Source organism: Paramormyrops kingsleyae, chromosome 2 (genome assembly GCF_048594095.1).
Source record: "Paramormyrops kingsleyae isolate MSU_618 chromosome 2, PKINGS_0.4, whole genome shotgun sequence".
NCBI classification, from domain to species: domain Eukaryota; kingdom Metazoa; phylum Chordata; class Actinopteri; order Osteoglossiformes; family Mormyridae; genus Paramormyrops; species Paramormyrops kingsleyae.
The window spans coordinates 21,291,334-21,317,930 of NC_132798.1; the positions used below are offsets into that span (position 1 = coordinate 21,291,334).

General features: G+C 48.2%; 2 protein-coding genes across 9 annotated transcripts in view; one reads left to right on the forward strand and one right to left on the reverse strand.

Annotated features, from left to right (window-relative positions):
• The first annotated feature begins 1,519 nt into the window (after positions 1 to 1,519).
• rnf34a (ring finger protein 34a) lies at positions 1,520 to 20,894 on the forward strand. 2 transcript variants are annotated; one of them, XM_023803012.2, is made up of 8 exons: positions 1,520 to 1,677; positions 6,021 to 6,239; positions 7,108 to 8,793; positions 10,489 to 10,548; positions 12,020 to 12,221; positions 15,278 to 15,307; positions 15,446 to 15,487; positions 19,382 to 20,894. In XM_023803012.2, exons 1-8 carry the CDS (start codon positions 1,672 to 1,674, stop codon positions 19,567 to 19,569), a joined length of 2,433 nt encoding a protein of 810 aa, XP_023658780.2. In that variant the 5' UTR covers positions 1,520 to 1,671; the 3' UTR covers positions 19,570 to 20,894. The 2 variants fall into 2 exon arrangements, with proteins under 2 accessions (XP_023658780.2, XP_023658781.2); XM_023803013.2 differs by lacking the exon at positions 15,446 to 15,487.
• Positions 20,895 to 21,837: 943 nt separating this feature from the next.
• The window catches only part of LOC111839265 (lysine-specific demethylase 2B), a 44,391-nt gene continuing 39,631 nt past the window's right edge, over positions 21,838 to 26,597 (reverse strand). For all 7 annotated transcript variants that reach the window (XM_072707996.1, XM_072707994.1, XM_072707995.1 and 4 more), the window contains 4 exons: positions 26,374 to 26,537; positions 24,099 to 24,260; positions 23,297 to 23,515; positions 21,838 to 22,736 (listed from right to left, as the gene is read on the reverse strand). In XM_072707996.1, the coding sequence (XP_072564097.1) occupies positions 22,555 to 22,736; positions 23,297 to 23,515; positions 24,099 to 24,260; positions 26,374 to 26,537 (727 nt within the window). In that variant the 3' untranslated portion in view covers positions 21,838 to 22,554. The remainder of the gene's footprint in view (positions 22,737 to 23,296; positions 23,516 to 24,098; positions 24,261 to 26,373; positions 26,538 to 26,597) is intronic.

Genomic DNA, 26,597 nt, shown 5'->3' on the forward strand with positions numbered 1-26,597 from the left:
TTCATTCTGCCAGAGAAGTCCACATTGATATCAAAGGGGAGAACATGTGCATTGAAAAACATTTACTGATGTGCGTTTGTTTCGAAGGTGCTGGTAGAAAATGGAGAGGGCAGCTCTGAGAAAGCCTGTATATGCAGGGTGTATATTTCCTCCTGACTGCTGAAACTGGCATCCTGCAGAAGCAAAGTTGCAAAGCTGTGGGGATGTGCTAACACAGTCTAAAACAGCACCATTGAACTGGAGGGCCATGATGCTCTGTCAGTAAAGTGGGGATTGGTGAGGGAACATCTGTCCTTAATGAAGAAGTTTACGTATCTTGAGATCATGTTCAGAGTGAAGGCAAAAAGCTAACATGAGATTGACTGGCTCGGTTCAGTGGCTGCAGCTTTGTGGGCACTGAAGAGGTCTGCAGTGGTGAAGACAGATTTAAGCTGAAGAGAAGACCCGCGGTTTACTGGTCAGTCTACATCCCTGTGCTCACTAGTTGTGGCTGATGAGCAAAGAACAAGGTACAAGCTGCTGAAATGAGGTTTCTTGGAAAGGGTGAGGACCTCAAAACAGAACTGCCACTCTTTCAGATGAAGTAGAGTCCGCCGATGTGGTAGTTTTGGTGTCTTAAAAGTAACGGAAAATCAAACAGCCCTCTGATTTCAGGAAATTTGTATATAGATTACTCAGACAAACAATGTGTTGAATATATCCAATTAAGTAAAATAATATATAGGAATTTATATTTTAAATACACACTTATAACGATCAGATACATATATTATTTGATGTTAGCGATAGAACGCTAAGCCACGTGTCAGTCCGTGTAATTCTGTCATTTTCCTGTTTTTACATCAGGTGATGCATACAAGTGCTTTTTAAAAACTATTACATCACATGCCTGTCGTGGGAGTGACGTAAGTGTTACAATACACGACAACATGACTAAACTAGATATCGTTTTCTGAAGGCATGACAGCACCAGCTTACTGTCACAAAGGTAGCTACTTATTTTTCAGTCTGCAATTACGCTGCTCGGTCATGAGTTTATTGCTTAAACAGCACCTACATTCAATGACAAAAAAATTACATGTCATCTGCACAATTATTTTCGTTTATTTACACACATACAGAGAACATGTGCTGTTAGGTTGGTTCCAAAAAGCCCATCAAACAGGCAAATAACCCCAGTCTACAATGATGAACTAATACTGTACTGATATTCCTAAGTCCCCTAAACACAAGTAGGCTTGCATGTCAACTGCTGGTCACATGGGTCACTGGTATAACCTGGACTGCTCCTAGATTAAATTTTAAATGATAAATGTCACATCTATGTATACGAACGATTTATCACGATCCTGATTATAAAGATAAGCGAATACCGACACCAGGCAAAAGACGCCAACCTCTGCGCCACGGTGTACAACTCTTCCTACGCATGGCCATGTGACACCGCGGGCGCCGACGCAAGCGCCCTCGCACTACCATTGGCTGCTATAGATAAGGATGTTCTCAGCCGTGCCCTGATTGGCGGAGCCCGCGTGCATGACGTCATGCCGGCCCTACCCAGAGCCCTTGCGGTGACGGAGGGTGAAGACGTAATGGAGTGAGCGGCTGTTCTCCAGTGATGGTCAGTCTGTCAGTGTGTCTGGCTGGACCGCGCAACCCCGAGCTGCTGCTATGAAGGTATGCCACTCTTACATACGCTCTTCCGATGCGCTTTGCGAGCCAGGCTTTAGCTGATGGGCTGGCGATGGCCGCGATGGTGCCCCCAGCAGCGCCTAGGTGCTGTAGCTACACGGCAGTCAGCATTACTGAACTGAAACGACTGACGAATATGCCAGAACTCTTGACTAACCCAGTCGCTGAATGAGTTTCTTGTGGATAAGGGCTGCTATTTAACCGATTTCGGGGTGACACTGCTATCCAGTGTGCCGGTGACTTCTACTCTGATAGCTGGGCGACCTGTCACCGTTGACAGCTTTATATTTAAACAGCTCCGCGTTTCCCCGCCCTGTAAGTAATAATAACAACGCGGCGTTCTGTAATGCTGATGATCACCATCTGCTAATCTGCCGGACGCCTTTTTTTCGGACAGGGCGGTAATGGCTGCCTTTCGCTTGCATCCATTTCAGCGTCTTCGTTATTAATTGCTTTTGCGAGCTGGGAAGCGGGCTAGCCCTCCCTTATTAGCTGGACCAGTTCCTCTCAGAGGAGATCACAGCTGATCGCTGCAGTCAATGAGCACGAAGCTATTTTTGCCCCCCCACCCCCCCTTTGCCTGACTTACAGCTCTACACCGCAGTGTACACGAACACAGGCGATTGTGATTATTAATAAAGACAGGTCATAAGCACTGCGAGAGGTCGTGACATTGCGCTTTGATGCATGACAAGTCGTGGCCATTATGTCGTGTGGTGATGGGATTCTGTGTGCTCATTTGCTATGCATATCGATATTAAACAAGTGTCCTTTTGTATTATTTGGTAATATACTAATGTTCATATGCAGGAGTGAGGTACTGGAAGATGCCAGGCCCTGGCCAGCTGTTGTCATGGTTAAATGCTAGTCAGCAGTGACCAGAAGTACTCTGGGACACTTTCAGTAGCATAACTTATTAATTATAGAGCTTAATTTTTAACTGACCTTTGTTTAAGAGACCGTAAGCTGTAGGAGCAGCTGCAGCAGGACATGCATGCATTTTGATGTCGGGCCTGACTCGGTGTGGTAGAAGGCAAAGCCAGGCCCTTTACCCTGATCTTGGTGGAGCTGGGGGTCAGGGCAGGGCATGTGCCGAGCTTAAGCACAGTAGGCTCTTTAGAAGACCTTGTTTGCCCCAATAATTATAATTCACAGGGGTCTGGCCCCGGACACGTGATATCAGCCAGAGTTACAGAAGCAGGTTGCTGCCTGAGCTTTCCACTGTGGACTTTGGACGTTGTAGCACAGAGCTGTGGCAAGCCAAAACCGTGTAAGACAACCATAAAACCACCAGCAGGCAAACAGGTCCTCTTCATGACCTCAGCCTGTCGTTATTTCAGTTGTCTAAGGTTCTTTGTCCCACTGAAGCTGGCCAGTATTGCAGAAGGTATCCAGGAAATTAGCCCTTTCCTTGAGCATCTCCTTAGTCTATCACCATTACGCCTCCACGCTGGTGCTCCGTAATGGCACAGATGCTGAATGGGATCCGCTTTCTGTTTTCTCGGGTCCAGCTGAGTGTGGAGGCAGCTTAAACAGTCACCTCATGAAAAGGGTTCATTGAAGATGGTAAAATATCCCAGTTCATGTTCCTTTTGAGGCATATGGATCCGTTATAGAAACATCCCTGTGATATATCTGTGGTGGAATGAAACACCCTTCCAGCTGATTCCGTGCAAGCGCTGCTGTGAAGGGGATATCAGGGGAGCGGATGTGGGCAGAGTGTAAACAGCGCTGCTGGATATGCCTCCTGTCAAAACAGTGTTTTTGTTACTCTAACAAACTGCCATGAATATGCTGTATGTCCTGTTGGAACTATATTAATCAGTTATGTTGATTTTTATGAAGAGGAATGCCGCCCCCCGCAGCTGCCTGTAGGACATGCGGGCCTTCGTCTTCCTGATTGGCCACTATGGAAGTGTGCTAATGCTACTTGACCATAGCACCAAAGCATGCAGCATTTGCTGTAAAATGCAGAGTTATGGGTGTGCACCCGTGGCTCTGTGACCTCCAGGTGTGCCCATGCCCTGGTACCTTGTTCTGCATATTAGTGGTGACCTAGTGGCCAAACGTCGCTTAGCGGGACGGCCGGTGATACACGGCTAGCAGCGTCTCCGCCAACAGGCTGGACTGGGGCATGCGGGTGGAGCCACGAGTGACACCGCAAGCCTCTCACTCTCACCACTGTGTGGGAAAGGCCCTTTCTGGCAACTTCCTTGTGGCTTGATGGTGCCATTTCCCACATACGCGTCACCATTAACAGGAACCAGTTAGTAAATGAAACAGTTCCCTGGTCATTTTTAATAAAGCTGTGTGTTAGAGTGGGGCTTGGAGATGGCCTGGGGTGACTGGGGGAAATGTGGTTATTGCTTATGGTGCAATATGGCTTTGTGGTTGTAACTGGATGCCTGATTGGGTGGGGGTTAGACACCTGTCATCCATCCTTCTGTCAGTTGTCTCAGGTGTTTATTACCTTGTTGTTTATTCTTTTGTCCGATTCCTTCGAACAAATTTGAATTTGTTTCTTCATTTTCTCATATGATCGCTTCTTGTTCGTTGCTTATCTGTTTGTCCACTGCTGCCTGTTCAGTAGCCCTTCCCACAATGGCTTCTGGGAAGGGGCAGGGGAATCCAAGCCCTGAGGAAAACTGCAGCCTCTAGCGGGAATGCGACTGTCCTCGGGTTCAAGCTCAGTCCTCAGCCATTCACATCCTAATGGCCCTGCTTGGCATCAGTCTTATGGATCAGTGCCTCCCCTATTGTTCAGTGAGGTCCATCCAATCAGGATCTGCTCCAGCTGTGCTGCACGAGGATGGCTACAGGTGTAGCGGTGTACAGGTGGCGCTAGATGGAGTGGTGCCACAGGTGGTCCGGCATGCGACGGCTGTGATAGCCAGGGTCACCTCTGTCGGGTGCATGCTGCTGAGTGTCGTTTTAGTCCGTGCTCACACTTGGCCCGGTTGCCTCATACCGTGCCCGAGCACGATTGCCCCCCTCCTCACTCCCCTGCTGGTCTCTGCTCATATTGCACTTAACCATCCTGGCCCAAGCAAGCTTTTGTCATCATTTTGGGATTTTTTTTATGCAGAAGAAAACAGGAAGGAAAGCACTATTGCACAGCAGAATGGAATTCATGGTTAATGTCCATTTTTGTTATTTTGGGAACAATGACACAGAGATTTATCAAGTATACAACACAGCAATTATTACTTATTCATGCTCCACCAATAAGAAGACAGTCCCACATTTTATCAAGCATCTCAGAGTTTGTGCAGACTTGCGTTGGCCAGGGTACCGGTTCCGAAGAGGTGCCGTGGTACCACATTTTAAAAAGCTGTTTGGTATTACAGTTCTTTAATACCGGTACTAATTACACTATTACAGGCATCACTAATGTTATATATCTCTAACCATCGAATCATAACCATGGACTCATTATGTCTGAACCACTGCTGAAACTCAGTTATTCCCTATGTCAGAATTGCATGCATCATGCTATATAGAATAATAAAATTCTCCCAAGCTTCAAGTTGGTGATTTATGTAAGGGATCTTATAATATAGCAAGACCTTATAATATAGCAAACAGGCTACATTACCATTATTAGACTAACATCTGTACCTACAGGTTATTATGCTGCGCTGTGTTTTAAACAGTTAGATAATCAAGCATAATGTGCATACTCAAACAATACCGCTTCAACACTAAATGCAGATAGTTTGCCATATTATCTGAAATGTATGGATACAAATCTATCATTTAATGCTTAGTATCTGATAAAGGGGAAAAAAATATCAGACTGGTATCGGTTTCGGCTGGCGGAGTGACTTTTGAGTGTGTGGCCTCCTCTTGTCCCTTGCCGCTGTCAGGACCTTTGAGGTTTTTACAATGTTCCACAAACCTCTGGGGAAATGGATCTCATTCTCCTGCAGAGTACACTGTGCTGTTTACTTATGATCTTCTCCAGCTTATCACACCAGGGACATGTTTTTTACCATGTTGATACATGCTTGTGTGGAAAGTGACATTCTTTCTGGTTCTGGTCCAGGTTGGTGTTAACCAGGGTGGTAAAGCTGCTATGAGTTTCTGCAGAGAAGGTAGCCTGTGCAATATGCAGCACAGCACACACTCTGATGCAGTCACAGACTGGGGTTTTGTACTATGTCTTGTCAAGTAGGGAATGCCATCATGTGATCACATGCCCTGTGTTGTAGTACACCACTGTCCCATCAGATGGTACAGCAGCTCCTACGCAGCCCTGCGTGGTAAAGCTTCACCTGTGTTAGATGGGCGCCGCCCCTGCTCACCAGCCACCACTCTGTGCCTCGCAGGCTGGGGCCTCCTCCATGTGGGCTTCCTGCTGCGGTCTGCTCCATGAGGTGATGGGCACGGGAGCAGTGCGCGGCCAGCAGCCGGCCTTCGGAGCCGCCGCCGGCCCCTTCCGCTTTGCCCCCAGCGCCGGCTACTCCAGCTATCCATCCAGCGGTTCGGCGAGCCCCAGTCTGGTGTGCAAGGCCTGCGGCCAGGCCTTCTCTGTCTTCAGGAGGAAGGCAAGTATTGCGTCGGCTCAAGCATGGTTCCCTGCTGGCCACCCATTGGGGTGTCTGCATGCCGTGCTGGGGGGGATGCCGGCACAGGCTGATTGGAAGGCTTCTCCTCCTCTTGCCTGCATGTCCCGCACCTCAGGCATGCTTTCCTCAGTCGCTTTCTTACCTCGGGCTTTGGGGGGAGTGGGGCCTCGGGCTTTGGGGGAGTGGGGCCTCGGGCTTTTGGGGAGTGGGGCCTCTGGCTTCTGGGGCCTCAGGCTTTGCGGGATTGGGGCCTCGGGCTTTGGGGGATTGGGGCCTCGGGCTTTGGGGGAGTGAGGCCTCGGGCTTTGGGGGGATTGGGGCCTCGGGCTTTGGGGGATTGGGGCCTCGGGCTTTGGGGGATTGGGGCCTCGGGCTTTGGGGGAGTGAGGCCTCGGGCTTTGGGGGGATTGGGGCCTCGGGCTTTGGGGGAGTGAGGCCTCGGGCTTTGGGAGGATTGGGGCCTCGGGCTTTGGGGGAGAGGCGTCTCAGACTTCTGGGGCCTCGGGCTTTGGGGGCCTCAGACTTCTGGGGCCTCGGGCTTTGGGGGCCTCAGACTTCTGGGGCCTCGGGCTTTGGGGGCCTCAGACTTCTGGGGCCTCGGGCTTTGGGGGAGAGGGGTCTCAGACTTCTGGGGCCTCGGGCTTTGGGGGAGAGGGGTCTCAGACTTCTGGGGCCTCGGGTTTTGGGGGAGAGGGGTCTCAGACTTCTGGGGCCTCGGGCTTTGGGGGAGAGGGGTCTCAGACTTCTGGGGCCTCGGGCTTTGGGGGCCTCAGACTTCTGGGGCCTCGGGCTTTGGCATTGGGGGAGCAGCACTCTCATGCCTCTGTAATCTCTTCCTCACCTGCAGCACATCTGCTGCGACTGCAAGAAGAGCTTCTGCGCCCTGTGCTCAGTGCCACAGGACAGCCTGCGTCGCTGCACCACCTGCCAGCTGTTGCGGGGCACAGCCTTTCAGCGGCCACAATTGATGCGCCTGCGTGTCAAGGACCTGAGGCAGTACCTGATTCTGCGCAACGTTCCCACAGACACTTGCCGTGAGAAGGAAGACCTGGTGGACCTGGTGCTGTGCCACCGGGGAGTGCCTCACAGCCAGGAGGGAGAGAATGAAGGGGAGGAAGAGGAGGGGAACTCAGGTGGGATGCGCTCACGCCCATGTTCCTTATATAGCCCGGCAACCACCACAAACTCCACCTCTCAGGGAGAATTGCTCAGCCAGACTGAATGCTCAGGCACCGCCCACCAGGCAGGGACCGCCCACCCGGCAGGGACCGCCCACACGGCAGGGACCGCCCACCAGTCCGGGACCACCTGCCCAACTGGGACGGCCCACCAGTCAGGGACCACCCGTCCAACTGGGACGGCCAACCAGTCAGGGACCACCCGTCCAACTGGGACGGCCCCCCAGACCGGAACCACCCGCCCAACTGGGACGGCCCACCAGACTGGGACCACCCAGCCAACTGTGACAGCCCACCAGGGTGGGACCACCCACCCAACTGGGAATGCCCACCAGAGCGGGACGACCCGCCCAACTGGGAATGCCCACCAGCCAGCGACAGCTCACCAAGTATGGATGGCCCACCAAACAGGGACGGACCACCAGGCGGGAAACACCCACTCAATAGGGACGACCCATCAGGCAGGAACAGCCTACCCTACAGGAAATGCCCAACCAACAGATACAGTGCATCAGGCATGGATGTCCCACCCAACAATCAACTCCCACCAGGCAAGGACAGCCCACCCACCAGGGAACACTCATCAGACAAGGACAGCCCACCCAACAGGGAACGCCCACCAGACAGGGACAGCCTGCTCACCAGGGAACACAAACCAGACAAGGACATCCCACCCAACAGGGAACGCCCACCAGACAGGGACAGCCTGCTCACCAGGGAACACAAACCAGACAAGGACATCCCACCCAACAGGGAACACCCACCAGACAAGGACAGCCCACCCAACAGGGAACGCCCACCAGACAAGGACAGCCCACCCAACAGGGAACACTCATCAGACAAGGACAGCCCACCCAACAGGGAATGCCCACCAGACAGGGACAGCCTGCTCACCAGGGAACACTCACCAGACAAGGACAGCCCACCCAACAGGGAACGCCCACCAGACAAGGACAGCCCACCCAACAGGGAACGCCCACCAGAGAAAGACGTCCCACCCAACAGGGAACGCTCACCAGACAAAGTCGTCCCACCAGTCAGATACGTCCCACCAGGCAGGGAATACTCACCAGGCAGGCAATGCTCACCAGGCAGGAATAGGCCACCAGGCAGGGACAGCTTATTCAACTGGAAAAGCCCACCCAACAGAGACAGCCTGCCAGGCAGTGAATTCCCACATGACAACAAACTCAACAGGAAATGCCCAGCTAATAGGGATGACAAACCCGATAGGGAATGCCCACCAGGAAGGAAACAACCAACAAGCAGGAACAAGTCACCACATAGGAACCTCCCACCAAGTAGGAAGTGACCACCACACAGTGACCACCCACCAGGAAGGAAACGCCAATCAGGTATGGACTTCAGCACCAGGTACATCTCTGTCCTCCTGTAGCAATAGCCTTTCTCCTAGGCAATATCAGGCATTTTGCGCTTTTCTGAAGCCATTAGTAGTGACTTATTTTTATATATCGGCATATGCTATGGGTATAAAGATGCATCATAATGAATTGATTATCAAGGTGGTGATTTAATGCATCAGTCTGGAAAGTCAGAATCAATTTTTGGGGGTAAAATAAAGATACTCCTGCTTTGTGACTGTGCGCTCTCGCTTTCACGTGCTGCACATTGACCCACGGAGTAGCAGTGCTGCTTCTTGGATTTCTGAAACATAGGGTGGCGGTATAAGGCTCTGTCATATTCATAAGAGAAGCACCACTTGATGATCTTTGCACTACGATGCTTTTGGGAAATGCCTAATTTGCAGCACTTAAGTCATTCTTTTTGCAAGCTATGGCAGTAATGGTCACCCTGAGGTAGCTACCGTGTCCTCTACAGGTATTGACAGCCCTTTTAAAGGTACATGCTATAGGAGACTGAATGCTCTTTTATTGGCACAGGGAGGTTATACAAAAAAATGTACAAAATGACACATCTCTCTAGTTCTTTTTGGCATAATATACTGACTTTGCTGCAGCATAATAGTGGCAGCTGTTAGAGACATGTACAGTCATCTCACTGTAACGAAACCCATAAACACGTACTCAGACACAAGTGCAGGCGTTATGCAGAACTTTTACTAAACACAGAGGAAAAAAAACCATCCCATTTTGGGCTGATAGAGATCGCTCACAAGCAGTCCTTATGAACCCAATGTAGTGACAAGAAATATCAGTGGTATCAGGTTGATTCGAAATGTTGTGAAACTAAGTGGTACAGATCGGGCATTGTTGTAAAATTTGCAGCGCAGGGTAATGGTGCACGTGAGCATGCGCAGACATGCTAGGAACGGATCGCTTCAGAAGCACAACAAAATAATGTCATTAAACAAGTGCCAGTCGAACATTACACAGTAGAAAACGAAGTGGAAATAGTAATAGAAATATGACGGTTCTGTGTCATTCACCAAATTTTATATAGATGAATGGAGACGATTCTTGCAATTATGCAAAAAATAATTGCAGTGAGCTTAAACAATCAGGATCAGGCGATTATGTCATAATTGTGACAGGCGTATTTGTAATCAAATCAAATTCCCTTGGGGCCAATGATTTACAGCCCTAGGGTATACTGTACAAATAAACCGAGTAATTTAATGTTTCTCTTTAAATGTTCAGTTTCTTTTGGCCCGTGGGGACTATTAGTGCATCTCATGTTCGTGTGGAGAGGCACTTGACTTTGCACCTTTCAAAGCGTGTTATTTCATTTTGCAGTGGTGCCAGTGCTGCCTTTTTACAGCATGAAAGTTATGCTGGACCCCATAGCAGCACTGGAGAAATGGAGGATTCTGGGAAATGGGAAGTGGGAATGACTGTCCCTGTGATTCGTAGGGAATCCATTTTAACCTGGGTGCCCTCTAAGAGGTCTTGTGTACTAAGGAGCAGGCAGTTCAGTTAAAGATGACATCCCCCATCCTTAAGCACTTTTGTGTGTGCTTTGGCTTTCACAGAGCCTAATTCCTTCCCTGTTGTCCTAGTGAAGGCTTGGGCATAACCATGATTCATGCTTTTTTTTTTTTTTCTTGTCCTTGGTTTGTGTTGCTCAAAAAGGATCTAGAAGATGTGGCTTCTCTGTCCCTCTTGAACTTGGAATCCAGTGAAGACGCACAGGTGAGCCCTACACACTGACACATTGTGTCTCACTCTGCTGAACTTCTGATTGGTTTTCCAACTTGAAGTGAGATTATACTACACTACCATTCAAAAGTTTCAGGTCATTTGGAAATGTCCTTGTTTCTGAAAGCAAAACTATTTTTGGTCCATTAAAATAACATCAAGTTAATCCAAAATACAGTGTAAACGTTGTTAATGCTGTTAATGACTACTGTAGCTGGAAACAACTTTTAGTGTAATATTTTCATTGGCCTATTATCAGCAACCATCGGTCCTGTGTTCCAATGGCATGTTGTGTTTGCTAATCCAAGTTTATCATTTTATAAAAGGCAAATTTGATCATTAGAAATTCCTTTTGAAATCATGTTAGCACAGCTGAACCCTGTTGCATTGATTTAAAGAAGCAATAAAACTGGCATTCTTTAAACTAGTTGAGTATTTGGAGCATCAGCAATTGTGGGTTCGATTGAAGACTCAAAATGGCCAGAAACAAAGAACCTTTTTTGACACTTTTCTGTCTATTCTTCTATTCCAAACCTTTAGGAGAATTTTTACTGAGTTCTATGAAATATCCACTCGGGCTTGTCAGTGCCATTACAAGTGGCTTAGGGATGCTGTTTGGCCGTGCTGTGTGTTTTTGAGCTGGGTAGAAACCAGAGTACCTGGAAAAACGCAACATGGGTAGAACCTGTAAGCTGTACCTGCAGGGCTGGGGGAGGGATTTGAACCCACACCCCTGGAGGTGTGAGGCTATGGTCCCACGCTCCAGACTAGAGCCCTGCATTGGGAGTGGGATCCTGCGGGTCCCGCGGGACCCAACGCAAATCTCACGGGATTGGGCGGGTTTTAGATTGTCGTGGGCGGGAGTGGCCGGGAGCAACAGAGATAGCGGGCGGGATAAAAATAGACAGCGGGTCCCAAAATTGTTAGCTTAGCAGGATGGAGGATGCAGCTGATGTTGTTAATAAAATTGCAAAGGGAGAATATAAAACAAAACTAAAATTGGGGAAATCAGAGATATGGAAAAACTTTAAAATTGTAACAAACAAAGAGGGTAAAGAGCTGAACTTTGTGTGTTGTGTGAAGTGCGGCAAAGCGATAGTGTACAACGGGCACAAATCTGGCACTTCAGGATTGAGGCGACACACCTGCCCCGTTGCTGTACTCCCAGGTAGAGCCCTGCAATTGGGAGCGGGATCCCGCGGGACCCAACGCAAATCTCACGGGATTGGGCGGGTTTTAGATTGTCGTGGGCGGGAGCGGGCGGGAGTGACAGAGACAGCGGGCGGGATTGGGCGGGAATCGTCAGAAATTCAGTGGGAGTGGGCGGTAATGGTCAGAAATTCAGCGGGAGTGGGCGGGAGCGGGATTAAAAAAATAGTCCCGCGCAGGGCTCTACTCCAGACCATGATGCACTGTGTGTATTTGTGTGTGCTCTGTTCATTAATGCTCACTCCCCTCACGGAAGGCCAGCCCCACGGCGCAGAAGCGTGCTCGTGCATCGCTCTCTGACCTCTCCAGCCTTGATGAGGTGGAGGGCCTGTCTGTGCGGCAGCTCAAGGAGATACTGGCCCGCAACTTCGTCAGCTACTCCGGCTGCTGTGAAAAGTGGGAGCTGGTGGAGCGTGTGGGTCGCCTGTACCGTGAGAACGAGCAGAATCGCAAGTCCCGTAAGCCGCCCCCACCCCATCACGCTAATGCAGCATTTACTGCGTGTGCCCATACACACTTAGCTGCCAGCGCTAATGCTACATAGATATGTGTGCATGCTAAGCAGTGTTAATTTTGATAGCAAATTTTTATTTAGTTTTAGTCATAGTCTTTTGACTAAAATTTTATTTAGTTTGTCATAATTTTGTCATCTAAATTATTTTAGTTTTAGTCTAGTTTTAGTTGACTAAATGTCATAAGATTACAGATTACTGCAAACTGAGTACTGTAAAATCAGTAGTGCCATTAGTGCAAAAATAAAATCACTTCAAAGTGCATAGGCTATAATGCCACTAGGCCTGCTGTCTCTGAATGTTAAAATAGAAATATTAAAATAAATATTTGTAGACGGAGTTTATTGGTGATTTCATGTTCGTTGAAGTTTCCGCTTTTTAACAACTGTATAAAGTAATGTTATTTGTTATATAAATCAACTCAGGTGGAACAATAAAATGTACGTTTTCAGGGTTGCCAAATCTCAAGCATTTGGCATGACACTAACGGTTTCAGACTCACGCAGGAAATCTTACGGCAAATCTATATCATACCATTATAAACGTATAATATACGTCCAAAGTGTATTTACACGGTTAAATAGAGAAGCAGGCTATTTACAAGGTAAGAACTGTTACATTTGTGAGCAGACATCTCCAGCCAGCTGGCCGAAGTTGGCAACTCCGCGTTTTATTTGAAATTTAAAAAAAATGCGCTGTTTTCGCCCGAAACGGCTTGTCATTCCGTTTGCGTTGTTACTCCGACAAATATAAAACGAATATGAGAAAAACACGTCACATTTTATATCTTTTCGAAATAATAAGACCGTCCATATCCTACTCTAGCAGCGATTAAAGTGATATATGTATGTATTTATATTAAAACGATACTTTAATTTTATTACGAATTTCGTCAAAATTAACACTGATGCTAAGGCTATATTTACTAGGATCAGGGTTAGGCCTGTGGTAATACTAGAGAGCTGCGTATGCTTTTTGTGAATGGCTGAAAGTATGTCTACAAGCTAAGGCTGTACTTGTTAGGGTTAGACCTATGCTAATGCATCGTATACTCATTAGCCACTTTATTAGGTACACCTTGCTGGTACTGGGTTGGACCCCCTTTTGCCTTCAGAACTGCCTTAATTCTTCATGGCAAAAATTCAGCAAAGTACTTCAAACATTCCTCAGAGACTTTGGTCCATGTTGACATGGCTGCAACATGCAGTTGCTGCAGATTTGTCGGCTGCATCTTCATGATGTGAATCTCTCGTTCCACCACATCTCATAGGTGTTCTTTTGGATTGAGATATGGTGACTGTGGATGCCATTTGAGTACAGTGAATTCATTGGCACTTCAAAGAAACCAGTCTGAGATTATATGAGCTTTGTGGCATGGTGTGTTATCCTGTTGGAAGCAGCCATTAGAACAGGGGTGCCCAACTCCAGTCCTGGAGGGCCGGAGCCCTGTGTAACTTAGTTCTTTCCCTATTCCACCATAAATGATTCAGCTCAAGAGCTGTGTGGTAATTAGCACAAGGAGTTGAATCAGGTGTGTTAAATGAGGGGAAACCCAAAAATGTACAGGGCTCTGGCCGTCCAGGACTGGAATTGGGCACCGCTGCATTAGAAGCTGGGTACACTGTGGTCATAAAGGGATGGACCTGATCAGTAGTATCAGGATCGGTTCCTGCCTTGTGCTCTTGTATCTGTTCTTCTCCCATTGGGCCAGCAGGTGTTGCTCTCATTCATTCCTTAGTGTTTTGACACCTTTCTTGGTCCGTAAGTGGACGGCTGGTAACGCAGTTTCCTACCGGCCACAACTTGTTGGATGTTTTGTGTTTTGTACCCCTAGATTCTGTTTTTCAATAACATTGTTGATTATGTTCTCTTGTGTTTCTATACAGATCCTTGTTTTTGTACCTTTATGTGACTTTTGGTATAAACATTTACCCACCAGTGTAGTAGATAGTCTTCTGGGATTTACTTGCCAAATGTAAAATCTACCTGCGTTTGCATATCGGGTGTTAATTTCAGACCCCGGATGCTCTTGTGCATTCCTTGGTTGTAACAAGTGGTTTTAAGGGTTACTGTTGCATTTCTATCAGTTTGAACCAGTCTGACCATTCTTTTCTGACCTCTGCCATCAACAAGGTGTTTTCACCCAGAGAACCGGATGTTTTTTCTTTTTTGGCCAATTCTCTGTAAACCCTAGAGATAGTTTGTGTGAAAATCCCAGTAGATCAGCAGTTTCTCAAACACTCATACCACCCCATCTGGCACCAACAACCGATGCTGCATTCCAAGTCACTTAAATCACCTTTCTTACCCATTCTGGTGGTGAACATTAAATGAAGCTCCTGACTTGCATCTGCATGATTTTATACAGTGTGCTGCTGACATATAATTGGCGGATTAGATATTTATTTGCATCAATGAGCAGTTAAACAGGTGTACCTAATAAAGTGGCCAGTGTGTATGGATGTGTGTGCTAACTGTGATTAGTTGACACAGTGTATTTGTTATGGTTAGGCCTTTGTTTATGCTGCATAGGTGGATGTGCTAACTGTGATTAGCTTACACATAGTATATTTGTTAGGGTTCGGCCTATGCTAATGCTACATAGGTGCATGTGTTAACTGTGATTAGCTTACACGTTGTATATTTGTTGGGGTTCGGCCTATGCTAATGTTACATAGGTGCATGTGTTCATTGTGATTAGCTGACACTATTTGTTAGGGGTAGACCTATACTGATGCTACATAGGTGCATGTGCTAACTGTGATTAGCTCACGCACAGTGTATTTGTTATAATTAGACTTATGCTAATGCAAGAACCGTAACCCCAACTTTCTCCAGAGGGACTGTCCCTGAATTTAGAAAAATGTCGCTCTGGATAAGAGCGTCTGCTAAATGCTGTAACTGTGATTAGACAACAGTATGCTTGCATGCTTAAGCTATATTTGTTAGGGTTGCCATCTTCTAAATGTAGAACTAACTGATCTGTCTGATTTCCCTTGCAGTAGAAAATGTTAACAGCAGTCTAACTGCAGGTAAGAGGCTGGAGATCGGCGCTTGCTCATATCTCTGCACACCTGCTCGGGCTAAACAGAAAGGCACGTTGGGAGTCATTCAGGCCAGCTGTCTAATAAACACATTTTACCCTCCTCCTCCTCACTCCCCCACAAAAGTGGTTGCGTACCCCCAGCCTGTCTGCAATGGTGGAATCGGAGGTAATTTTTCTTTTGGTCTGTTGTCTTCCTTCCTGGGCCCGACTGATACTCACTCTGTGCTGTGTGAGGCACCATTCAACTTCTTCGCACCGGCTTGCCACTGAGCAAAAGCATGCCACTTCCTGTTTGACCGCCTGGACAGGAAGTACTCATACGTCACTGCTCAGCCCAGCCACCTGTATGTTGGTTCACTCTGTCACCAGACTTGCCGCCATTTCTTTAGTATATGCATATTCAGTGTCTCATGTAGGGGGAGCAATTAATTTGGTTAGTATGTTTTTACAGATACTAATCTAAGCTGAGTATGTAAGCAAACATAACATGTGCGATTCATTAGCAGCACGTTCCAGCGGCTGTTATTTGCTTTCAGTTCCAAAGCTCACACGGAACAGTTTTGTAGTAATAAACTCATGATTGGTTCTAGACATTGTGGTAAAATACCATGATCTCATGATAATATTTGGTCAGCCAAAGGCGGTTTGATGTACAGAGTATTACACAGTAAAAATTGATGCGTAATTAGATATAAAGTTAAATGGATACCCGTAACTCATTGCTCAATGAATGGGTACAGCAAATAAGCAATGTTCTGTTTTGCTGGACTAGCCATAACTAGTATTAAAACAGCCACCACGCAGTACAGATGTCAGGTATCGGCATGTGTGTCTAGTTTTAAAATGAATAAAAATAATATTTAAATCTACTGATGTATGCAACAAGGGGTTGAATTGTGAAGACATCAGGCTGGTTAATTGATCACAGAGCTCTGGGTTGGGATTGTCTGATACTTCCTGCTCCAAGTGTGCATGACCATGGTGTCAGGGTACTGCATGCTGGCTGTGACTGTCCCCATCACTTTTGTCATTAGCCTCAACATCATTTAAAGCCCCCATTCCCATTACTCATGTAAGGGGCTTCAAAAATGACCTCGATAGGGTTCCACGTTTGGCCTTCATTCTCATCAATATCATCATCATCATCATTACCACAGCTGGGTTTATTAATGAAGACCCCTTTGAAAGAATATTACTGTATAAGTTTTCAGACTTCTCTTTACTGCCTTATCACCAACTCCTTTATGTCGATGGTTCCCGCACCCTGCCTCCTTGCTTTACATTGACGGTTCCCGCACCCTGCCTCCTTGCTTTACATTGAAGGTTCCTGGAGCCTGCCTCCTTGCTGTATGTTGACGGTCCCTGAAGCCTGCCTCCTTGCTGTATGGTGACGGTTCCCGGAGCCTGTCTCCTTGCTGTACGCCGACAGTTCCCGGAGCCTACTTCCTTGCTGTATGCTGATGGTTCCCGGAGCCTGCCTCCTTGCTATATGTCGACAGATCCCGGAGCCTATCTCTTTGCTCCACATTGACGGTTCCTGGAGCCTGCGTCCTTGCTGTATGTCGACGGTTCCCGGAGCCTGCCTCCTTGCTTTACATCGACGGTTCCCGGAGCCTGCCTCCTTGCTTTACGTCGACGGTTCTCGGAGCTAGGGATGTTAACCGATGACCGTTTGACCGGTGGTTGACCGTATCAACGTTAACCGGTCAAAGTTGTCGGTAGTCGGTTAAAAAAAAAAGTGATATCTAAATTAGGCTATTATAGACAGTGGACTATACGCTACTACAGTTAGCCATCTCATTCCTCATCTTTTTGTGTTAAGTGAACAAATTATCCCTCACACTCAATTTTTCATAACTCGCCTGTTTGTACTTAATAAACCAATAAAAACATTTGGCGCGAGGTCACAGCGTTTGGGTTCGCGCGCTCACAAGGTTTGCGAAAAGTAAAGGCAACAGGCTAAAACACTCGAGGTTAGAGCCAGGGCAGACGACAGGATGAAGCGTGCAAAGAAAAGTAGTGTGTGGGACCATTTCACCAAAAAGAATGAGACAGATGTAAGTTGCAACTTGTGTGATACAGTGCTTAAATATAGTAGCAGCACATCATCTATGATGTATCACCTGAAAACGCGACACCCGCAAGCCTCTTCGGGTGAGAAAGGTAGCCAAAGCCAACCTACCGTGACATTCCGCATAAGATGGGCTTAGATTTGGAAATACATTACATCTACATTTCAGTGGTAACCGATAAGGTGATGATGATCATCATCTTTCTTTATTATGGTTAGCACTACCTCAACTAAAGCGGCGTCTCTTCGGAGCTGTCATTTTCTTAAATGAGCCGTGGCAATGTTTCAAATGAGCTTCTAACCTAGACAAACGCCTTTATTTTCAAAGCGATCACCTTTTACCCAAACCATTTGAAACTAAGGAGCCATTTGTCCTACGATTACATACAACAAGCTCTTCGGCGCCGCGTTTGCGGGACTCATGTTTCGCGCTGTAGGGGATTTTAAAAAAGTGACGTGAGTGGCAGTGTGTGTGTGTGTGTGCGGGAGGCAGAGCGGCAGAGAGATGCGACAGAGTTGCGAAATTGCAGGCGCGGCTCGAAATGGCTGTTATTTCAAATAGCGTACCATATTTTAAACTAATCGGTTAACCGGTTTCAACCGGCTACTGAGGCTCGGTGGTCGGTCAAGAAATTTTTTAGTTTTCGCCATCCCTACTCGGAGCCTGCCTCCTTGCTGTACGTTGACGGTTCCCGGAGCCTGCCTCCTTGCTCTACGTCGATGGTTCCCAGAGCCTGCCTCCTTGCCATTCGCCGACGGTTCCCGGAGCCTGCCTCCTTGCCGTTCGCCGACGGTTCCCGGAGCCTGCCTCCTTGCTCTACATCGACGGTTCCCGGAGCCTGCCTCCTTGCTCTACATCGACGGTTTCCGGAGCCTGCCTCCTTGCTCTACATCGACGGTTCCCGGAGCCTGCCTCCTTGCCGTTCGCCGACGGTTCCCGGAGCCTGTCTCCTTGCCGTACGCCGATGGTTCCCGGAGCCTGTCTCCTTGCCGTACGCCGATGGTTCCCGGAGCCTGTCTCCTTGCCGTACGCCGATGGTTCCCGGAGCCTGCCTCCTTGCCGTACGCCGATGGTTCCCGGAGCCTGTCTCCTTGCCGTACGCCGATGGTTCCCGGAGCCTGTCTCCTTGCCGTACGCCGATGGTTCCTGGAGCCTGCCTCTTTGCTGTACGCCGATGGTTCCTGGAGCCTGCCTCCTTACTCTACGTCGACGGTTCCCAGGGCCTGCCTCTTAGCTTGTGAGCACTTAAGAAGCAACTTTTCTTGCATTTTCCACTTTTTGGAAGAAGCACTCTCCCTGGTTGCATTGGCACGAAGCAGATCTCTGAGACTGTAAGGTTTCGATGTCAGATAGATAGATAGATGGATAGATAGCATGCTTTGTGCCAATGCAGCCAGGGAGAGTGCTTCTTTCAAAAAGTGGAAAATGCAAGAAAAGTTGCCTTTTAATTAAAAGGAGTATTCTTCTAGGGTGGAAAACTGTGGAAGAAGGTGCTCCTTTGGCAGGCTGTGCAGTAACGGGGATGTCGTCATACGTCTGTGTTTGAGGCCCTTTATGGGCCACCCTCAGCCGCGTCACCAAAAGGAAGTTTTCCCAGGTTGATGAGCTCCTAAAATTTAAGGAGACTATTAGCACGTGTGCAGTAAGTTTATGGTTTGTGGTACTTCTTCAGTAGAAAGTGTCCAAGGCAGAGGTGACCATCTTCCCTCATCCCCCTGTATTGCGACGCTTCTGTCAGTATCTGTCTCCTCCCACAGCCGTGCTGGTTTCCTACTGATGATGCTCTGCATGTTCCATGGCTGCTTATCTCTGTGTAAAATGTCTGTCTGCTGTTTGGCAGAAGTGTAGAGCTGGCTTTTCCCTCAGCTCTTGGGCTCTTTCTCTTGCCTTTTGACAGTGTGAGCCTCAGGACAGTATTGCTGTTATTGATCTGTGCATTCTTGGTCACGTTATTGCACTACCCCCTGATCCCACTTCCCTGCCCACAGGCGCAGAGCAGCAGCAGCTAGCCGCCCAGGACGACAGCCTGTGCAGGATCTGCATGGATGCCGTGATCGACTGTGTGCTGCTGGAGTGTGGTCACATGGTCACCTGCACCAAGTGTGGCAAGCGCATGAGCGAGTGTCCCATCTGTCGGCAGTATGTGGTGCGGGCTGTGCACGTCTTCCGGTCCTAGTGGTGCCGCAATCGCCACCATCCTGGCGGTGTGACACAGACGGCCACGGGCCACATTGTGAAGCCACGCCCCCATCCCACCCCCCATCTCACCACCCACCTCACCCAGGCCTGGATGATTTCTCAGCCGTGCCGTGATGCCACCAGGCCTTTCCTTCCTTCTGGTGTCCTTTCCATTTGGCTTGTTGGAGGTGGCTTCTTGAAGATGGTGATGCTATTACCTTCACTGTTCCTCTCGTGAACTTCTCTGACCTTTTGGGTGAACTGATGTATGATTAAAAGATGGAAGCTGCAAAGCAGAAGCTCAGAGCCTCAGTACTTTTTATCCCCCATGTCCCTCCTGTCCCACACGTCCCCCCTGTTCCTCCTGTCCCTTGTTCCACATGTCCACCCTGTCTCACACAATCCTCCGTATCCCTCCAATTGTTCCAGTCTTACCTTGTTTATCGATCCATTTATCTATCTGACATCAAAACCCTACAGTTTTTATGAATGTTCTGGCAACGCTGTCTTTGTTGGACTATAAAAGTCCTCAAAACCCACAGGAAGCTGTATCGCTCAGCAGGTTAGGACCCTATGCCTGTGATCAGGCCATCGTTGGTTCAAATCTCAGGGTCAGCAGAGTGATGCCGCCACTGGGGCCCTGAGTGATGCCCTTAACCCCCAAATGCTGCAGGGATGACTGACCCTGCTCTCCCACATGTACAGCAGTGGCATGGCCGTGGGGTACCAGCATCAGGAGGTGCCAAACATGGTGTGTGTGACAGTGTGAGGTTAGTGCCCTCCGTCAGTGCTGCTGGTAATCAGTGTCGCAGCCCGTTCTGGCCCTGTGGGCAGAGCTACGCTGCTTTGCACGTTACAGGAGTCTCAGTAAACACTGTCCCAAATGATAAAAAAACAAAACATGGACCCGGTTATTATAAATGCAATTGTCCATGCAGCAATATTTCACATTTTACCTCTATGTTTTTCTCCATTGTCATGTTCTGCATCAAATTAAAAATATAATAATAAAAAAAACAAAAACAGGTGCTATATGAATCTATCCCGCATCTCCTCTTTAATATGTCTATCTTTGGGAATGTGTAGCTGGTTTGTCACTGATCAGCATTTCGGTTTAACTTTCTGACATTTGTCTGCAAATCATCACTCACGCTGAGCTGCACCCAGGAGCACTGAATTGCTGTACAGATGCATATAATATATCACTAACATGTACATATCTATATATATTTTTCCATTTGCTTTGAATGTTTAATATCTGATTTTTGACGATGTCCTTCAGATAGACTGACACTAAGTAAAGTTGTACTATTCCCTGCTTAACACTGGTTTCCTTTGTTCATTTCCTGCGTCCGTCCCCCGAGCCCTGGTCGGGCCTCCCCCGTCCTATCACGCAGATGCTGGGCTGGCCTGAGGGCTCAGTGTGACCTGTTAGAGGTGTTCTTTGTACTTCAGGATCTTCCCCTTTTTATGCTCATAAGGCTTTAATATAACACAGAAACTCACTGATATGCTCCTGCTCTCTCGCTCCCTCTCCCACTTCAGTCTCCACCCCCACAGGCTTGCTACCTCTCTACCCCATTCTCTTTAGGTGAAAGTAACCCCCCATCCACCATTTTACAAATTGTACCAGCCTGTGGGGTCATTAGTGACCCAAGCACACCTCTCCATTGTAGGACTTGCATTTCAGCAAATTCGGTCATTGCTTGGCCATGAGATGCTACCCGCAGCGATGCCACCATACTCAGATGTTCTGGTTATATGTGTACATATTAATAAATGACCGCTCTCCTTGTTAACTGTGGCAGCGTCAAAGGGACTGCTGTCTCCCGGGGTGAGGATGGGGTCTGGGAGGCAGACACATACATAGGATCATCCCTATCTCTCCTGAGATTTAGGGGTGGGCAATGCAGCAGCACTGGGCCAGAGAGCATCGTGCTTCCCACAGGGGTGGAGCATGACCCTCACAGCAGGATGCTGCTGTTATACCTCTGAATTCAGTGCTTGACCCAAAATCATGAAGCGGTGAAAACATACAGTTAAGCACATATGAACAGATCCAGCTGTTAAATTGTAAGCAGCTTTGTAGAGAGTGCATGATACATATAGCAAATAAATCAAAATGCCATTACGAAGAGCATCTCGCATCTCTTTGTGAACCTAAAAAGGTAATGCTGTGTGCCTATCAATGTTGGTTTTCTGTGTCCTTTTAATAATGTGGCAACAAGACCATCACTGAAACCTGCATATAATTATTTGGTTCGCCTTGGAAAAAAATATCTATATTTATTCAAGTCAAACAGTGCAAATAAGTTTCTTTCTAGATGTATAAACATAACGAAACAGAATATTTGGTCATAATAAAAAGGAGTGTCCCTGTTCTGGCAGTTTGAAAACAGAAACGACAGCACAGCTTAAATTATTATATCGACACCTTCACCTGGACAGGATGATATGGGCAGATTTCTGCAGTGGGGGGTGTAAATCAGCTGGAGGAAACAGCAGAGCAGACATGGAGAGATCCAAACACTTTCTCATACAAAAATATGTATTTCTGTGAGATGCATGAGGTTTTCATCGTAAAAAGAAAAAAAAACATCAATAAACTGCATAAAAAAGAAAGTACATCAACTGCAGTCTTTTGCATCTAAACACAAATTTTTACAACTTGACAACTTAAAATGTCGACGTAATGTCACCAGTACAAAACAGAGAAGCATGCTTCTTGTTTTACACACCTCAAAGCCGCCCTTTTCCTAACAGGACCCCCCTTCTTGAACCCCATTGACCTGCCCCCAGAGCATTCAACCCGTCTGAGTGTGTGGGGGACGCTGGGTGGCTCACAGACACCCCTGCACCCCCGCGCCTCACCATGTAGTTTCCGGCCTGGTACCGCATCACCCTGTCCCAATCCCCTTCTCGCTCTTTCACATATATATGCCCCCACGCTTAGTCTCTGTCCCTGATGTTGCCCCAGCACCCGCTAGCTCAGTTTCTGCAGCAGCTTGTCCTCCAGAAGGCTGAACTGCACACTGACGGACATCTCTGCGGCGAAGCGCTGGCAGCCCTCCGGCGTCACCTGCTTGCAGAAGCGCAGGTCGATGTGGCAGATACTCCCACAGCGCTTGAAGAAGCTCAGCGACTGGTCTGTGACCCTGTTACAGACTGAGGAGGGCAGGAGGGCAGAGGCGGGATGGGGAGGGAGGGAGAGACGTGAAACGGGAAGCCCAGCAAAAAGGGGGAAGAAGCAATGAAGGAAACACTCTGACTGCCGCTTGTATCCTATTAGGAGGCAGAGTGATGCCGAGCATCTCAGAGGTACCGGGGGCGAGCCTTGTTACATGGCAGAGCTCAGCTCACCAAGAAGAGCCCCACCCACCCCTTCCCCAAACACAAATAACAAGCAAACAAGACAGGCAAAACCTTTATTCACTAAGAGAGTCAAAAGAGAAAAAATTAGAATTTATGAGGCCACGTATACAGTCACAATTATTTCATCACAAGTTGTTTTCACTGTCTCTCCTCGGGAGCGGCACGAATGTGACCTGAGAAACCCGGCGACATGGGTGGCAATGCCAGGGACTCCACGGGGCGGTGCTAGCAAGCACACTCTGGTGCGGCGTCCATGTCCACAAGTGCCGTAACCAAAAGGGCGCTCGTGGCGTGATGATGTCACAGAGAGTCACGCAGTGTCTATGCAGCGAGCCACACGCCCTCTGCCCTACCTGACAGGTTAATCTGAGTGAGGGAGTCCCGCGTGGTCGAGCCCACTGCCGTCAGGATGTTCACCGACTGGTCCGTGATGTGGTTGCAGTAGCTGAGGTCCAGCCGGGCCAGCAGCGGCATGTGGCGCATGATGAGGCGTAGCGAGGCATCCGTGATGTCCAGGCCCGCCAGCCGCAGGTCTGTCACGTTCCTCAGCTTGCTGCGGCCATCCAGCTGCCCTGCGGGAGGGGGCACAGAGGGGATCAGACTCTGCTCCCAGAGGCTGGATCTGCAGCGTCTGCATTACGGCCGTTACAGTGTTTTGATAACAAAACAGTGAACCTTAGAAAACTGAAGTGTGTCAGCACAGGGACGAAGCAGATCTCAGGATCACATTCCAGCCAGGTCTTTATTCCTGATGGTTATTGTGCAGGTACTGAACTTATCAATATAATTATAATATATTCTGATTAAACAAAGCAGGTGGCCTGCCAGCTTTCATCCAAGTGACTTCAGGTTAAAAAAAAATTGTAATCATTGTATGCAAGTGCTTACTGGTTCTTCTATTAGAATATCAAGGCAATCCATTACAAATGTAGCCGTACCAGTGTCCACCAGAGGTCACTATAGTACCATTTTCTTTCCTAGCATAAAGATCATTGTTCATTGCCTTGCTGTTCCTCATACAAAAAGTAGCAGCTTTGAGAGACTGAACTGTTTTGAATGAATAGGTTTTACATTTTGCATTTTCAATTTGCATTTTCAATGGAACAGTAGATGAGCTGCCTGACATCATGCCATCACAGCACTGGCATGTAGTACCTGGCCTGTTGTCAGTAGGGGGTGATAGCAGGTCTCTCATCTGGGTGTCCTTCAGTCCCTCCACCCACTGCACATCCAGAGTGCGCAGAAGGGGGCAGCTGGAGGTGCAGAGGGCAGAAACAGCTACCCAGGAGCAACCTGACAGAAGCAAGACCCGGAGACCTAGAAGAGGACAGAAGGAGGACAGTAGTGAGCCAGAGTGAAGCACACAGTTAATAATGTGGCTCAACTCTAGTCAAGTTTAGTCAAAAGAAGGTGTTATGGTGCCGTGTTCATGCACTGAGTAGATGAACATCACTGCTGTCAGCAGAGCAACCCAGGGAAGCCAACAGGCTCTGCAATGCAGGAGCACACAGCAAATGGTCAGTGTTCAGAGGTGGGGAAAGAGCAGAAGGGCTGATATGTTTGCCTCTATGCCCCAGGTGGGAAAACGTGATGAGGCCGCACAGAGAGACTGCACCCTCCAATCTAGGGTGACCAGATAATCCATGTCATCCCGGACACTTTGAGCTAGGACAGGATTTGTAACCTACCATTTCAATTAGACGGACCTGGATTTCACTTAAGTACCGAGTTCTTGCTGTGTGCTGATTGGTCAGTCTCCTATAATCATGCACGTGTCACTAATGTTAATGTGAAACAGCTGGATGAGTCTTTCAGTCAAAGAAACAAACCTGTCAAAGCACAAGAAGAACTGAACTATTTAACCAAGCACAGGAGCCTTTCGGTTTTAAGGTAGTTTGTAAAACCTGAAGTAGCTCAAGGTGTCCGGGATGACATGGATTATCTGGTCACCCTCCAATCCCCAGATGTTTCAAAAACAAAATAAAAAACCAGTGCGTAGAGTCAGAAAAGTGGCTAGCTAGTATAGCACAGGAAAAGTGGCTGGCTGGTCTAGGACAGGAATAGTGGCTAGCTAGGTTAGCACAGAAAAAGTGGCTAGCTTGGTTAGCACAGGAAAAGTGGCTAGCTATGTTAGCCCAGGAAAAGTGGCTAGCTATGTTAGCCCAGGAAAAGTGGTTAGCTATGTTTTCACAGGAATAGTGGCTAGCTAGGTTAGCCCAGGAAAAGTGGCTAGCTATGTTAGCCCAGGAAAAGTGGCTAGCTATGTTTTCACAGGAATAGTGGTTAGCTAGGTTAGCATAGGAAAAGTGTCTAGCTAGCAGAACATTTTGCTCTTGCTGTGCTGCTAAAGCCAACCAGGGGTGGCTTTAGCAGCATGGAAAAAATTATTCCATTTTTTCCATTCCATTTTCTTCCGCTTGTCTGGGGTTGGGTCGGAGGGGCAGTAGTCTAAGCAGGGATGCCCAGACCTCCCTCTCGCCAGCCACCTACTCCAGCTCCTCCCAGGGAATACCAAGGCATTCTCAGGCCAGCCAAGAGATATCTCTCCAGTGTGTCCTGGGTCTGCCCCGGGGCCTCCACCTGGTTGGACATGTCCAGGAGGCATCCTACATAGATGTCCGAACCACCTCAACTGGCTCCTTTCGATGCAGAGGAGCAGCGGCTCTACTTTGAGCTCCTCCTGAATGTACGGATGAAACTCATTTCTGCTGCTTCTATCCGTGATCTCATTCTTTCAGTCATTACCCATAGCTCATGACAATAGGTGAGGGTACGAACTTAGATCAACCGGTAAATCGAGAGCATGGCCTTCCAGCTCATCTCCTTCTTCATCATGACAGAACAGTATAGCGTCTGCATTACTGTTGACCCTGCACCAATCCATCTGTCGATTGCCCGCTCCTTTCTTCCCTCAATCATGAACAAGACCCCAAGATACTTAAACTTCTCCACTTGGGCAGCAACTCATCTCCCACCAGGAGAGGGCAATCCACCTTTTTTCGGTCGAGGACCATGGCCTCGGACTTGGAGATACTGATCTGTACCCTGGTCACCTCACATTCAGCTGCAAGTGATCCGACACAGGGCAAGAAAATGATAAAAACAGGCTGATAAAGTCTGACCATTTGACACTTGTATTCTCAGAGTCACTTCCTCATAAACGGCACCTTGCAACTGGTCTCAGCATGCATACAGGAAGTGCACAAATATAACATGCTGACGTGGGCAATTCTGGTGGGGTAACGAGCACCAAACTGCAAGCCGCTCACTGCTCAATGTGCGTGCTGATGCACCCACGTGTTTTAGCCCGAACATCCCAAACACACAGTTGTTATCTCTGCATCTGTATAATCTCTCTTCTCCTACCACACCAGATGGAGGACCATCGATGTGAGAAACCTCTGAATGTTGGCGGGGGCGGGCTACTCACCGGGGAGCCTGTTGATGAGCCAGCTCAGCTGCTTCTTTGAGATGTTGGTCCAGCTCAGGTCAAGAGAGATAGGCTGCCTGCGGATGATTCCGCTCAGCATCAGCGGGGTGATGGACTTGCTGCGCTTCAGATCGATCTGGGTCCACAGACGCTTGTCACAGCACCTGGGTAGGGAGTGTGGATTAACAGCTCATCACCTGTGACAGAACCTCACAAAACCATTA

Bases quoted from the DNA above. Each gene is read 5' to 3' on its own strand.
- rnf34a (XM_023803012.2), top strand. The intron at 8,794-10,488 runs GTATGGACTTCA...TTGCTCAAAAAG, and splicing joins AGGAAGGAAACGCCAATCAG to GATCTAGAAGATGTGGCTTC. The intron at 15,488-19,381 runs GTAATTTTTCTT...CCCTGCCCACAG, and splicing joins CTGCAATGGTGGAATCGGAG to GCGCAGAGCAGCAGCAGCTA.